This window comes from Nycticebus coucang, chromosome 4 (assembly GCF_027406575.1).
Source record: "Nycticebus coucang isolate mNycCou1 chromosome 4, mNycCou1.pri, whole genome shotgun sequence".
NCBI classification, from domain to species: domain Eukaryota; kingdom Metazoa; phylum Chordata; class Mammalia; order Primates; family Lorisidae; genus Nycticebus; species Nycticebus coucang.
The window spans coordinates 123217425-123230384 of NC_069783.1; the positions used below are offsets into that span (position 1 = coordinate 123217425).

General features: G+C 41.2%; 1 protein-coding gene across 1 annotated transcript in view; it reads left to right on the plus strand.

The window, feature by feature from the left end:
• Positions 1-12960, plus strand: part of CCDC60 (coiled-coil domain containing 60) — a 198370-nt gene that overhangs the window by 162853 nt on the left and 22557 nt on the right. The window contains exons 8-9 of the mRNA XM_053589374.1: positions 1412-1508; positions 5733-5964. Of these exons, the coding sequence (XP_053445349.1) occupies positions 1412-1508; positions 5733-5964 (329 nt within the window). The remainder of the gene's footprint in view (positions 1-1411; positions 1509-5732; positions 5965-12960) is intronic.

The following is a 12960-nucleotide window of genomic DNA, read 5'->3' on the forward strand; positions in this document are numbered from 1 at the left end:
TCCCGACTAGGTGAGAGCCAGCCAAATATTTTAAACAAAGATTCCCAGCCATCTAAAATCCTCTCTGCAGAGGAAAAGGGAGATAAAGAAAGAGTTGCATGGATAGATGGAAATGGACAGAGAGAATGACAGACCAAGTGATTAGTCAATAGATATGTAAAGGTGGTGGAGAGACTGCATGCTGAGACCCCTGCTTACTTACCAATAGAGACCCACTGCCCTATAGCCACAAGTCCAAGATCCAAAAAGCTCTGAAAACTTAGTTTTTCCATAACTCATTCGGTAGCAGAATCTGACAAGAACCAAACTGGCTGCAAAACTTGACCTGAAACTATTTACAGTCTTTATCTATCCCACTAAGTGTAAATATCCACATGCTTCACATGCTTCACTGCAGGAATGATAATGCACTCAATTACAGGTCGCTGCTCCAGACCCCATCAGAGGGACTCTGCTAACACAGTGTGTGCAGCATGTCCTTTCCAAAATGCCAAAACTATGAATTTGGCCACACGTCTGGTCTCATGGGTTCCAGAGAAGGGGTGATGGACACGTCACCCACAGCACCTGCTGGGCCTTCAAGTCTCCTACCCAGAAAATTCTCAGTCCCTGAAGGGAGGGTGCAGGTTTTGTGGGGACCTGAAGCTTATTTAATTGGGGGAGGGGAGATTTTAAGAAAAAGGATACAAAAATTACAATACAAAATTAGGTGGAGGACTCATGTATGTGAGGGGCCTCAAAGCTTTAGCCTCATTAGTTTCTTTGTAAATCCATCTGGGTAAGTGACCTCAGCCTCCTGAGTCTGTTTTCTCAGCTGTGAAATGGGATGACAGTGACTATATCACAAAGTTACAGTGATGGAGATGATTCAGTGAGAAGGCACAGGGGTGTCCTGCACATAACATCATAGAGAACTTCTGCTGGATAAACCTCCAATCAGTGATTTTCATTACGCAGTCCACTCAACAAGCTCCCCTCAACTCAGTCCAACCCAGTAATGTTCTCTGTTCAACTCAGAAGTGTCCCTGATGGTGGGACCCTTAGGCAATGGTCAAAGCAGAGATTCAGAAATGAACATGGGTTTCCTGTTCATGCCAGGAGTAATTGAAGGCTTACCCAGGAGTCTAAACTGCAAAACAGATGCAAAAAGGATACAGATACACGCCACCTCCCTGAGCCTCCTCCCTCGGCCCCTCCCAGTTAGCAATGGTCCCTTCTAATCCCAATTCCACTTTAAAAACCCAGCTACTGACAACTGTGCCTCTTGCTTTGTCACAGGTACAGGAGGAGGGGGAAAAATCCTAACAGAGACCAGCCACCATTCTTCCTCTATTTATTACATTTCCTAAAAGAACGCGTAATAACCTGAAGCTCTGGAAACAGAAAATTCATTAAACTGTTTCTTACTCAGGGACCCTGGTGGAAGCAAGAGTACAATAAAAAAAATCAATAAGGACAAGTCCATGGGACAGAAGTGGGAGCAGTTCATCACAGCGCCAGCGCCAAAGGTAACCCGCCACAGGCAGGCTGCCCGTCTGGCTCCCAGGCCCCAACTTGAGCCCAGGAGCATTTTCACAGGTCTTTCTTCTGATGGGAATTTTTTTTTCCTAGTTGGTTCTCAGAGTGAAGGGAAGTCAGAACCACATGCTGTTGGAGGATTTTTGTAAATTTTAATTAAAATGTTTATCTGGGGATTACGGAAGAAATGACATCAGGCTGGACACTACCTGATGGGGAAAGAGGGAGTGCTAAGCAGCTGCTTAATAAGATTGTCACCAGAAGGAAATGGACTCATCTCACTCTATCTTTAAATCAATAACAGTCATTTCTCTCTCTCTCTCTCTCTATCTCTCTCTCTCTCTCTCCCTCTGTCTCTCTCTTTTTTTTTTTTTTAACTCAATCAGAAAACAAGAAATGAGTGCTTCAACTGACAGGATTTCCTATACACTGGGACATATGTTTATTATCAAGAAGATGTCAAGACATAGATTCTTTTTACCCAAAACTATTTCTGACCTAGAACCTCCCAAGTTTATCTACTCAAAACACAAGCCCAATAATAATAACAACAGCAATTAAGATAGGTGAAGGTTAGTTGGGCAAGCACGTAACTATTGTTTGCTGAACCTGTCTTCTCGCCCATGAAATGCATATCATGCTGCTATCTGCCTACCTCTCAACTTCAGCCAAGAACCCCAGGAAACATTAGGTAAACTCGCTTTAAAAATGTGAAAATGATCAGCACTATTTCAGTTATATAATTTTTAGAGGCCTCTTTTCAACGTAATTGCAACAGACCAGGTTCTGCACTAGGGGACCTCTTCATGTATACTGTGCCCTCTTACTAGCCCCATGGGGCTCTATGCTTATCCCCAGGTGGGAGAGGAGGAATTTGAGAGTCAGAGAAGTTGAGTAATTTGCATGAGGTTACCCTGCTGGGTACTGGCAGAGATGGGAGTTAATTTTGGGTCTGTTTATTAAACTCAGGCCTTTTCAAACACCTGTTCTCCATGATGTCATGCTTATAATTGCCCCATATGAAAAGTTTCACCATTTTCTTGCTCTTTCATCAGGGTGCTCCTAGGCTTGAGAAGTAGGAGGAGCCTTTGTTTTTATTACAGAAAGTTGCTATGGAGATATCATGTGCATCCATCTCCAGGAATGCACAGGAAAAGCAGCAGGAGCCACAAACCTAAAGAAAACAACAAAAAAGTCCTTCAGCCATGTTCACCACTAAAATTGGTGCGGGTGGGGAGAGTGAATTGCTATACTTAGACTCTCACAAACTGACTTCCCTAGCAACTTTGCAGGGTCAAACCTGGGCTGCAGCATGGTCCACTGTAAGGGTGAGGGCCACTAAATTTGGACTCAGAAAACAGGGCTCAGATGCAGTGACTCAATTCTCAATAAGTCCTTTCTCTTCTCCTGATCTCATTTTCTCTGCCTATAAAAAGAGGACTTTGGAAGAGAGAATCTCACCAACTCTGACAGCCCCTGATATTCCTCTGTACGATAGAGCTTGTCAGTGCCAAGGCAGCGTTCCTATAGACCAGGCAAATTGTATTCATGGAGAAATCAGGCCAGATTTCTAACCAATAAGGGCAAGTCCATGGGACAGAAGTGGGAGTACAGTAGGGAGTGGTGATGTCTGTGGCAAACCAGAGCATTTGTGCACACCTAAGGGAAAGAAACTCTGCTCAGCTCTAGCTCATTTTTCCATGTAAGAATGGGAACCCTGGGCTTATTACTTCCAAGAGAAACCAAAAATCTTAGTTTGTTATATAAAAATCCCCCAATGTCATAAAATCCTAGTAACTAAAAATACCTCCCCACGGGCCACCAGTTTGCAACCCCTGCTTCATAGGAAGTGTAAGGAACTATTCAAGGAAATCTTTTCCTCTGTTGCCAAAAGTCAGCCTCTACTGAGGTGGAAGCCAGCAGCTGATTAACACCACTCCTGGGTGAAATATAAAAAATAAGGAAGCAGCACTTAGGGATTTCAGTCAATTCAGAAAGAGTTGGTTCAATAAAGGCCAAGCGAGATGCTGAAAGTGCCTGTCACATCTCCCCCCACACACACACATTTTATTTTTCTGCCACTCTCAATCAGAAGTGTCAGCCTTTCACTTTGGATTTCCTGGCTAGGGTGGTTAATAGTTTTACTTAATGGCACTTTCAGAGCAAAAGATAAAATCCTAGCTCAAGGAAGATGCACCCAGAACTCTGGGTATAGAAGGCTCTCTGGAGATGATCCCAGTCCACTCTTTTTGTTTTATAAATGAGGAAACCAAGACATGGCAGTATGACTTATCCCTGAGGTCCCCTGACTCTGACTCCAGTGCTCACTACAAGACTCTAGGCTCCCTTGTGACACAATCTGTCCAGCCCTCAAAAATTACATTGATCTAAAGAGTATGGTTCCTGGAATCAGGAATTCATACTGTGCTTATAAAACATAAAGAAGCAACTTCTACATGTATTATCCCTGAACCAAACCCTGACATCCTCTTTCCCCAAGGTGGCTGGGAATAGAGGGTTAGGCTGGCAAGCTCTTGACCAATGGCAGTGTCAAGACCGAGAAAGCACTGTACCAAGCTCCTAATTTATCAACGTTTTCCAACTTCTGATATTTGCTTTCTCTGTATCACAATAATTTTTTTAACTGCGTGCCCTCTTGGAGATCTGGTTAAACTCGGCTCAAACTCCGAATTCCCCAACTTGTCACATCCTGAAGTGTTCTATCATTTGTACAGAATTTTGCTGAAGATTTGGGGGATATAGGGGTGGGCACAGAGAGAGAGCTCATCTTTAACCCCACGACCCTGCCCTTCCCCCACCTTCTTCTTCCCCTGTGCAACCAAGAAATTCCTCCCCCTTCTAGAACAGAAAAGATCCTCCCCCCCACCCCCCCCACCCCCCGCTCCACAAGGAAGCCAATCAAAATACAACTTCTGATCACATACAATGGACTTCCTGAAATGAATCCTGCAAATAGAATTCTCTCCCCACCCTGTTCAATATGTGTGTCCTTCAGGGCTGTCTCTGCTCCCTATTTTCCTTCCTAGAATATCAGACACTATGAGTTTCATCTAAGGAAGACATCAGCCTGCTGCTAAAGTGCTTTCATTTTAAATGTTCCCAGATAAAATTGTTTCTATTAATTGAGTATAAACTGTAGCTTAAGCGGCTGAGGACCTATTCTTCCCCACTGTAAACCTGGCATTTTAAATGCCATAAAGAGTCATGAGGATGGAATCAAGGGCATTTTCAATGCCACAAAAAAAAAAAAAAGCTTCTGAAGTATTCTTAACTACAGCATAGTAATTAGCTTTGGCATTAGCCTGACCTGGGTTTGAATTCTAGTTCTGTTACCTGCTAGCAGTGTGATCTTGGGCAAGTTAGGAAGTCTTTCTGAAATTTGGGTCATGAGTTAAATGAGGACATAACCCCAAACAGTGTGTTCTGAAGTGACACCAGTCTCGCAGGGGGGTAGACACGTGCACACACAAGAACACACACTCCTGTAACCAACCCTTCTTAACTCCTTTCAAAAAATCCACACTCCCCTCACAAGACTTTCCCTCCCTACTGCTTAATTTCATCTAGGATGAGTCACCCAGCACAACCATCGCTCCTTCCCCCACAGGAATGACACCCCACCAAACAAATCTGTTTCCCCGACCCCACCGCCTAGAATTTTTTCCACCTTGCATTCTTTGGAAACTCCAGTGGATACAAATCTTCCTTCTTTGAGGCCCAAGTTGATGCATGCAATTTGGGGGGCAGAACAAAGATGTAGCTAAAGAAATTAGGTCTATCCTCTTCTACAGTTTAGAAAACAACTCCAGTAGTTATTACAAAAGAAAAGTCGGAAACTATTCTGGGTCTTGGCAACATCACTGGAATACAGATTAGGCAATCATGCACCCATGTGATAGAGTAAGAGCTGTCACACTCGCTTCAAATAATCACAGTTTTTTAAATTGTCTTCATGTGTGGCAAAAGGTCACTCCACATCCAGGATATGTCCCATAGTGTTTGGAAAGAGCTAAAAGGAATTCACAGTCAAAGCCAGGTTTTTGCTTTTTCTCTACCCAGCCTTCCTTCCTCCTCCGTTTCTTCCTTCCTGTCTTCCCTTCCTTTTCTCCTTCACTCCTCCCCCTTTCTTCCTGCCTTTCTTCCATCCTTTTTTCTCCCTTCTAAAATCTCTCTTCCTTCTCTGTTTCCTTTAGTCCAAGAAATACAAAGTCCCTATAGGGCGAGCCGCCAGCCGCAAGCCAAGTCGTCGCGGCTCCACGCTCAGTCTGACGCGGACCAGTGGGGGGTCATCCCCCCAGAGCAGCATGATTTCTATGAACCCTGGCTCAGATGAGCCCCAGAGTATGACCCCAGTGACCGGCAGTAAGGACATTGAGGACAACGAGTCGTCTTCAACCAAGCCCGAGGAAGAACCTCTCCACATCAGTAAGTCCTACCTGTGATCTGACCAGTCTGCCCTGACTCTTGGCCTTTAGGACAGAGGTTAAGAACCCCTTTTGCTCCACCTCCACCCTTACTCAGTTAAAGGAGACATGGAGTTCCCTGGCTTTGTTCAATATCCTTCTAGGGAGGTAGCCCATGGTCACCAATTGCCCTCTTTTAATATTAAAAAATATTATTAGCCCAATTTATTCAAAACATTATCATTTCAACATGTAATCAAACAGTGTAAAAAAATATTAATTGGACATTTATATTTTTTCATGCTGTTTTTGAAATTCAGTGTCTATTTTTCTAACAGCTAGACTGAGGTTTAACTTACATACCATAAAATTCACTCATTTTAAAGGTACAATTGAGGGCGGTGCCTGTGGCTCAGTGGAGTAGGGCGCTGGCCTCAAATGCCAGAGGTGGCAGGTTCAAACCCAGCCCTGGCCAAAAACTGCAAAAAAAAAAAAAAAAGTACAATTGAATGATTTTTTTAAATTTACGTGGTTGTGTAACCATCACCACAATCTAATTTTAGAGCATTTCCATCAACCCAAAAGAAAACTTTGTCCCCTTCCCACTCAGAGCCCCTAGGCAACCACAAACGTACTTTGTGTCTCTAGGGATTTGTCTTTTCCTGAACATTCTACAGATGGAAGTTGTATCACTCTGGGGTCAACACTCTGGAATAAGCCTTTTCAGGGGTTCCCAATTAGGGAACACAGATCTTTTAGAAAATCTGTCAAAAGCTATGGGCTTTGCCCAAGGAAACAATCCAAGCACCCTTGTATACATAAGTTTGTATACTCTCTGAGGGTGGGGAGGTCGTGGGCCCGAACCAGACAGAATTGTGAATGGATTCCATTAAGTTGTATAAAAAATTTTTCTCACAACTTTCTGGCTTGAGGTTATACAGTCAAAGGAGATAGGAAAAGGAAGAGAAGGATTCATAAGAATTCATTTGGAAGATGGAGAAGGCAGAAGTAAGAAAGTTCAGGGACAGGAAGGAGACATGTGGCTCACCACACAATCATTGACTCTGGTGCACAGGACATTGTCCTACTTCCTCCCCATCTGCTGTGTCTCCTCAGTAGTGTCCAAGCTGAGGTCCCCCAACCTGTGTTATTTCACCCCTTCTAGAATTCCTGTGACAACCAAGGCTGGGCTTGGCAGAGCTGATAAGGCCTGCATGTAGTGTAGATTCAAGGCAGCTGAACAGAAGGCCGGGGGGTACACCAAGAATCCATGTGGGCCCACGATGGAAGTGAGCAGAAGTGCAGAAGTCCAGAAGGTGGTCAGGACTCAGAGTAATGACCACCAATAAGAAAAATTCCCATCATCCCTGCCTGTCAGCAGGGGACCAAGAAAAATTCTAAGCCTTGAAAGGCTGTTTTCTGAATAGAAGTATTATCTGAGATGGAGAGGATCCAGGATAAACCACCAGCAGATACGTGACTCATGGATTTCTTGAACCCTCTTTCATCAACACGTACTTGTTGAGCACTTACTGTATGCTTGGAACTAAGTTACAAATCCTTCCTTTCCCAATCTTACATTTTAGTAGGAAGTGATAGACAAGAAAAGAAAACATAAATAGCAAAGCGACATGTTCTTGGAAGAAAATAAAACAGGATATTGGGCTACAGAGAGACCCTTGTGGGTTTGCGCTAATTTAGCCTGAGTGGTCAAGGAAAGCCTCTCTTAGCTCTGTTTGAACTGAGCTCTAAAGCCATAAAGCCATGGAGGGAAGCACAGGCCAGAGTATGCAGGGCTTTTGTGGGGCAAGTCAGACTTCAGAATTATTCCAAGTGCAACAGGAAGTCTCTGGAAAGTCTTGGGTACGGGACCAAAGTGTCTTACTTTTCTAAAGTGTTTGTGTGATTACTAATGTTATGTCCACGCTTGTACGTCTTTTGACTTTAAAGCCTTGCTCTTGGGGGCAGAGGCAAGATGGTTGACTGGAGCTAGCTTTCCACAGAGGTTCCGCCCAAAAGGAGAGTTAAAGGACAGAAATTTAGCAAGTAAGCTGATGGCTTGGAGCTGAGCCAAGAGAGAAGGTTAAAGAATGCACATCAACCCTGCTGACGCGAGCTGCGACCCCAAGGATACAAACAAAAGGTACAAAATCCATCCCCAAGCAGACGAGAATCCCCTCCCCTATCTTCTCATCAGCTCACAGAACATACTCCAACATCGATCACATCTTAGGTCACAAGTCTAACCTCAGTAAATTTTAAAACATAGAAATTATTCCCTGCATTTCTCGGACCATCATGGAATAAAAGTTGAACTCAGCAACAACAGGAATCACAAAAACATGGAAGCTAAATAACCTTATGCTGAATGATAGCTGGGTCATAGACGAGATGAAGAAGTAAATTACCAAATTTTTGGAACAAAATGACAACGAAGACACAAATTATCAGAACCTGTGGGATACCGCAAAGGCCGTTCTAAGAGGAAAATTTATAGCACTGCAAGCCTTCCTCAAGAGAACGGACAGAGGAAGTTAACAAATTAATGGGACACCTCAAGCAACTGGAAAAGGAAGAACGTTCCAATCCCAGCAGAAGAAAAGAAATAACCAAAATTAGAGCAGAATTAAATGAAATCGAAACCAAAAGGATTATACAATAAAATCAATGTCCACAAGTCAGTAGCCTTTGTATACACCAATAACAGTCAAGATGAGAAGCTAATTAAGGACACAACTCCCTTCACCATAGTTTCAAAGAAAATGAAATACCTAGGAATATACCTAACGAAGGAGGTGAAGGACCTCTATAAAGAAAATTATGAAATCCTCAGAAAGGAAATAGCAGAGGATATTAACAAATGGAAGAACATACCATGCTCATGAATTGGAAGAATCAACATTGTTAAAATGTCTATATTTCCCAAAGCAATCTACCTATTCAATGCCATTCCTATCAAAATACCAACATCATACTTTCAAGATTTGGAGAAAATGATTCTGCATTTTGTAGGGAACCGGAAAAGAACCCCTATAGCTAAGGCACTTCTTAGTAATAAAAATAAAGCTGGGGGCATCAACATACCAGATTTTAGTCTGTACTACAAAGCCATAGTGGTCAAGACAGCATGGTACTGGCACAAAAACAGAGACATAGACACTTGGAATCGAATTGAAAATCAAGAAATGAAACTAACATCTTACAACCACCTAATCTTCGATAAACCAAACAAGAATATACCTTGGGGGAAAGACTCCCTATTCAATAAACAGTGTTGGGAGAACTGGATATCTACATGTAAAAAACTGAAACTGGACCCACACCTTTTCCCACTCACAAAAATTGATTCAAAATGGATAAAGGACTTAAATTTAAGGCATGAAAGAATAAAAATCCTCCAAGAAAGCATAGGAAAAACACTGGAAGATATTGGCCTGGGGAAAGACTTCATGAAAAAGACTGCCATGGCAATTGCAACAACAACAAAAATAAAGAAATGGGACTTCATTAAACTGAAAAGCTTCTGTACAGCTAAGGAGACAATAACCAAAGCAAAGAGACAATGTACACAATGGGAAAGGATATTTGCATATTTTCAATCAGACAAAAGCTTGATAACTAGGATCTATAGAGAACTCAAATTAATCCACATGAAAAAAGCCAACAATCCCTTATATCAATGGGCAAGAGACACGAATAGAAACTTCTCTAAAGATGACAGACGAATGGCTAACAAACACATGAAAAAATGTTCATCATCTCTATATATTAGAGAAATGCAAATCAAAACAACTCTGAGATATCATCTAATCCCAGTGAGAATGGCCCACATCACAAAATCTCAAAACTGCAGATGCTGGCATGGATGTGGAGAGAAGGGAACACTTTTACACTGCTGGTGGGACTGCAAACTAGTACAACCTTTCTGGAAGGAAGTATGGAGAAACCTCAAAGCACTCAAGCTAGACCTCCCATTTGATCCTGCAATCCCATTACTGGGCATCTACCCAGAAGGAAAAAAATCCTTTTATCATAAGGACACTTGTACTAGACTGTTTATTGCAGCTCAATTTACAATCGCCAAAATGTGGAAACAGCCTAAATGCCCACCAACCCAGGAATGGATTAACAAGCTGTGGTATATGTACACCATGGAATACTATTCAGCTATTAAAAAAAAATGGAGACTTTACATCCTTTGTATTAACCTGGATGGAAGTGGAAGACATTATTCTTAGTAAAGCATCACAAGAACGGAGAAGCATGAATCCTATGTACTCAATTTTGATATGAGGACAGTTAATGACAATTAAGGTTATGGGGGGGAGGAAAAGCAGAAAGAGGGACGGAGGGAGGAGGATGGGGCTTTGGTGTGTGTCACACTTTATGGGGGCAAGACATGATTGCAAGAGGGACTTTACCTAACAATTGCAATCAGTGTAACCTGGCTTATTGTACCCTCAATGAATCCCCAACAATAAAAAAAAAAAAGGATTATACAACAGATCAATAAATCAAAAAGTTGGTTTTTTGAAAGGTCAATAAAATAGATAAACCTTGGCTAACCTAACCAGGAAAAAAAGAGTAAAATCTGATTTCATCACTCAGAAATGGTAAAGATGAAATAACAAGACTCCTCAGAAATTCAAAAAATCCTTAATAAATATTACAAGAAACTTTTTTTCAGAATATGAAAATCTGAAGGAAGTTGACCAATACTTAGAAGCACACCACCTACAAAGACTTAGCCAGAACAAAGTGGAAAGGTTGAACAGGCCTTTATCAAGTTCTGAAATAGCATCAACTATACAAAATCTCCCTAAAAAGAAAAACCTGGGACCAGATGGCTTCACATCAGAATTCTATCAAATCTTTAAAGAGCAACTAGTACCTATATTACTCAACCTTTTCCAAAATATAGAAAAAGAAGGAATACTACCCAATACATTCTATGAAGCAAACATCACCTTGATCCCCAAACCAGGAAAAGACCCAATAAGAAAAGAAAATTATAGACCAATATCACTAATGAATATTGATGCAAAAATACAAAAATACTCAACAAGATCCTAACAAACAGAATCCAGCAACACATCAGACAAATTATACATCATGACCAAGTCAGTTTTATCTCAGGGTCTCAAGGCTGGTTCAATATACATAAATCTATAAATATATTTATAGATTGAGCACATAAACAAATTAAAAAACAAAGACCATATGATTCTCTCAATTGATGCAGAAAAAGCTTTTGATAATATCCAGCATCCCTTCATGATCAGAACACTTAAGAAAATTGGTATAGAAGGGACATTTCTGATAGAGGCAATCCCACAGCCAATATCATTTTGAACGGAGTTAAACTGAAATCATTTCCACTCAGATCAGGAAACAGGCAAGGCTGCCCATTGTCTCCACTGCTCTTTAACATTGTAATGGGAGTTTTAGCCATCACAATTAGGGAAGAAAAGGCGATCAAGGGTATCCATATAGGGTCAGAAGAGATCAAACTTTCACTCTTCGCAGATGACACAATCGTATATCTGGAAAACACTAGGGATTCTATTACACAACTTTTAGAAGTGATCAAGGAATACAGCAATGTCCCAGGCTAAAAAAATCAACACCCATAAATCTGTAGCCTTTATATCTACCAACAATAGCCAAGCTGAAAAAACAGTCAAGGTCTCTATTCCTTTCACAGTAGTGCCAAAGAAGATGAAATATTTGGGAGTTTACCTAACAAAGGATATGAAAGATCTCTATAAAGAGAACTATGAAACTCTAAGAAAAGAAATAACTGAAGATGTTAATAAATGGAAAAACATACCATGCTCATGGCTGGGAAGTATCAACATTGTTAAAATGTCCATACTACCCAAAGCAATATACAATTTTAATGCAATCCCTATTAAAGCTCCCCTGTCATACTTTAAAGATCTCGAGAAAATAATACTTCATTTTATATGGAATCAGAAAAAAACCTCGAATAGCTAAGACATTACTCAGAAATAAAAACAAATCAGGAGGAATCATGCTACCAGACCTCAGACTATACTATAAATCGATAGTGATCAAAACAGCATGGTACTGGCATAAAAACAGAGAGGTAGATGTATGGAACAGAATAGAGAACCAAGAGATGAACCCAGCTACTTACCGTTATTTGATCTTTGACAAGCCAATTAAAAACACTCAGTGGGGAAAAGATTCCCTATTTAACAAATGGTGCTGGGTGAACTGGACTCACACCTTTCACAATTAACTAAGATAGACTCTTACTGGATTAAAGATTTAAACTTTAAAAACATGAAACTATAAACATACTAGAAGAAAGTGCAGGGAAAACTCTTGAAGAAATCGACCTGGGCAAATATTTTATGAGGAAGACCCCCCGGGCAATTGAAGCAGCATTAAAAATACACTACTGGGACCTGATCAAACTAAAAAGCTTCTGCACAGCCAAGAACACAGTAAGTAAAGCAAGCAGACAGCCCTCAGAATGGGAGAAGATATTTGCAGGTTATGTCTCCAACAAAGGTTTAATAACCAGAATCCACAGAGAACTCAAACGTATTAGAAGAAAAGAACAAGTGATCCCATCTCAGGGTGGGTAAGGGACTTGAAGAGAAACTTCTGTGAAGAAGACAGGTGCACAGCCTACAGACATATGAAAAAATGCTCATCATCCTTAATCATCAGAGAAATTCAAATCAAAACTACTTTGAGATATCATCTAACCCCAGTAAGATTAGCCCACGTCACAAAATCCCAAAACCAGAGATGTTGGCATGGATGTGGAGAAAAGGGAACACTTCTACCTTGCTGGTGGGAATTCAAACTAGTATGTCCCTTTTGGAAAGATGTTTGGAGAACACTTACAGATCTAAAAATGGACCTGCCATTCGATCCTACAATTCCTCTACTAGATACATACCCAGAAGACCAAAAATCACATTGTAACAAAGATACCTGTACCAGAATGTTTATTGCGGCCCAATTCATAATCGCTAAGTCA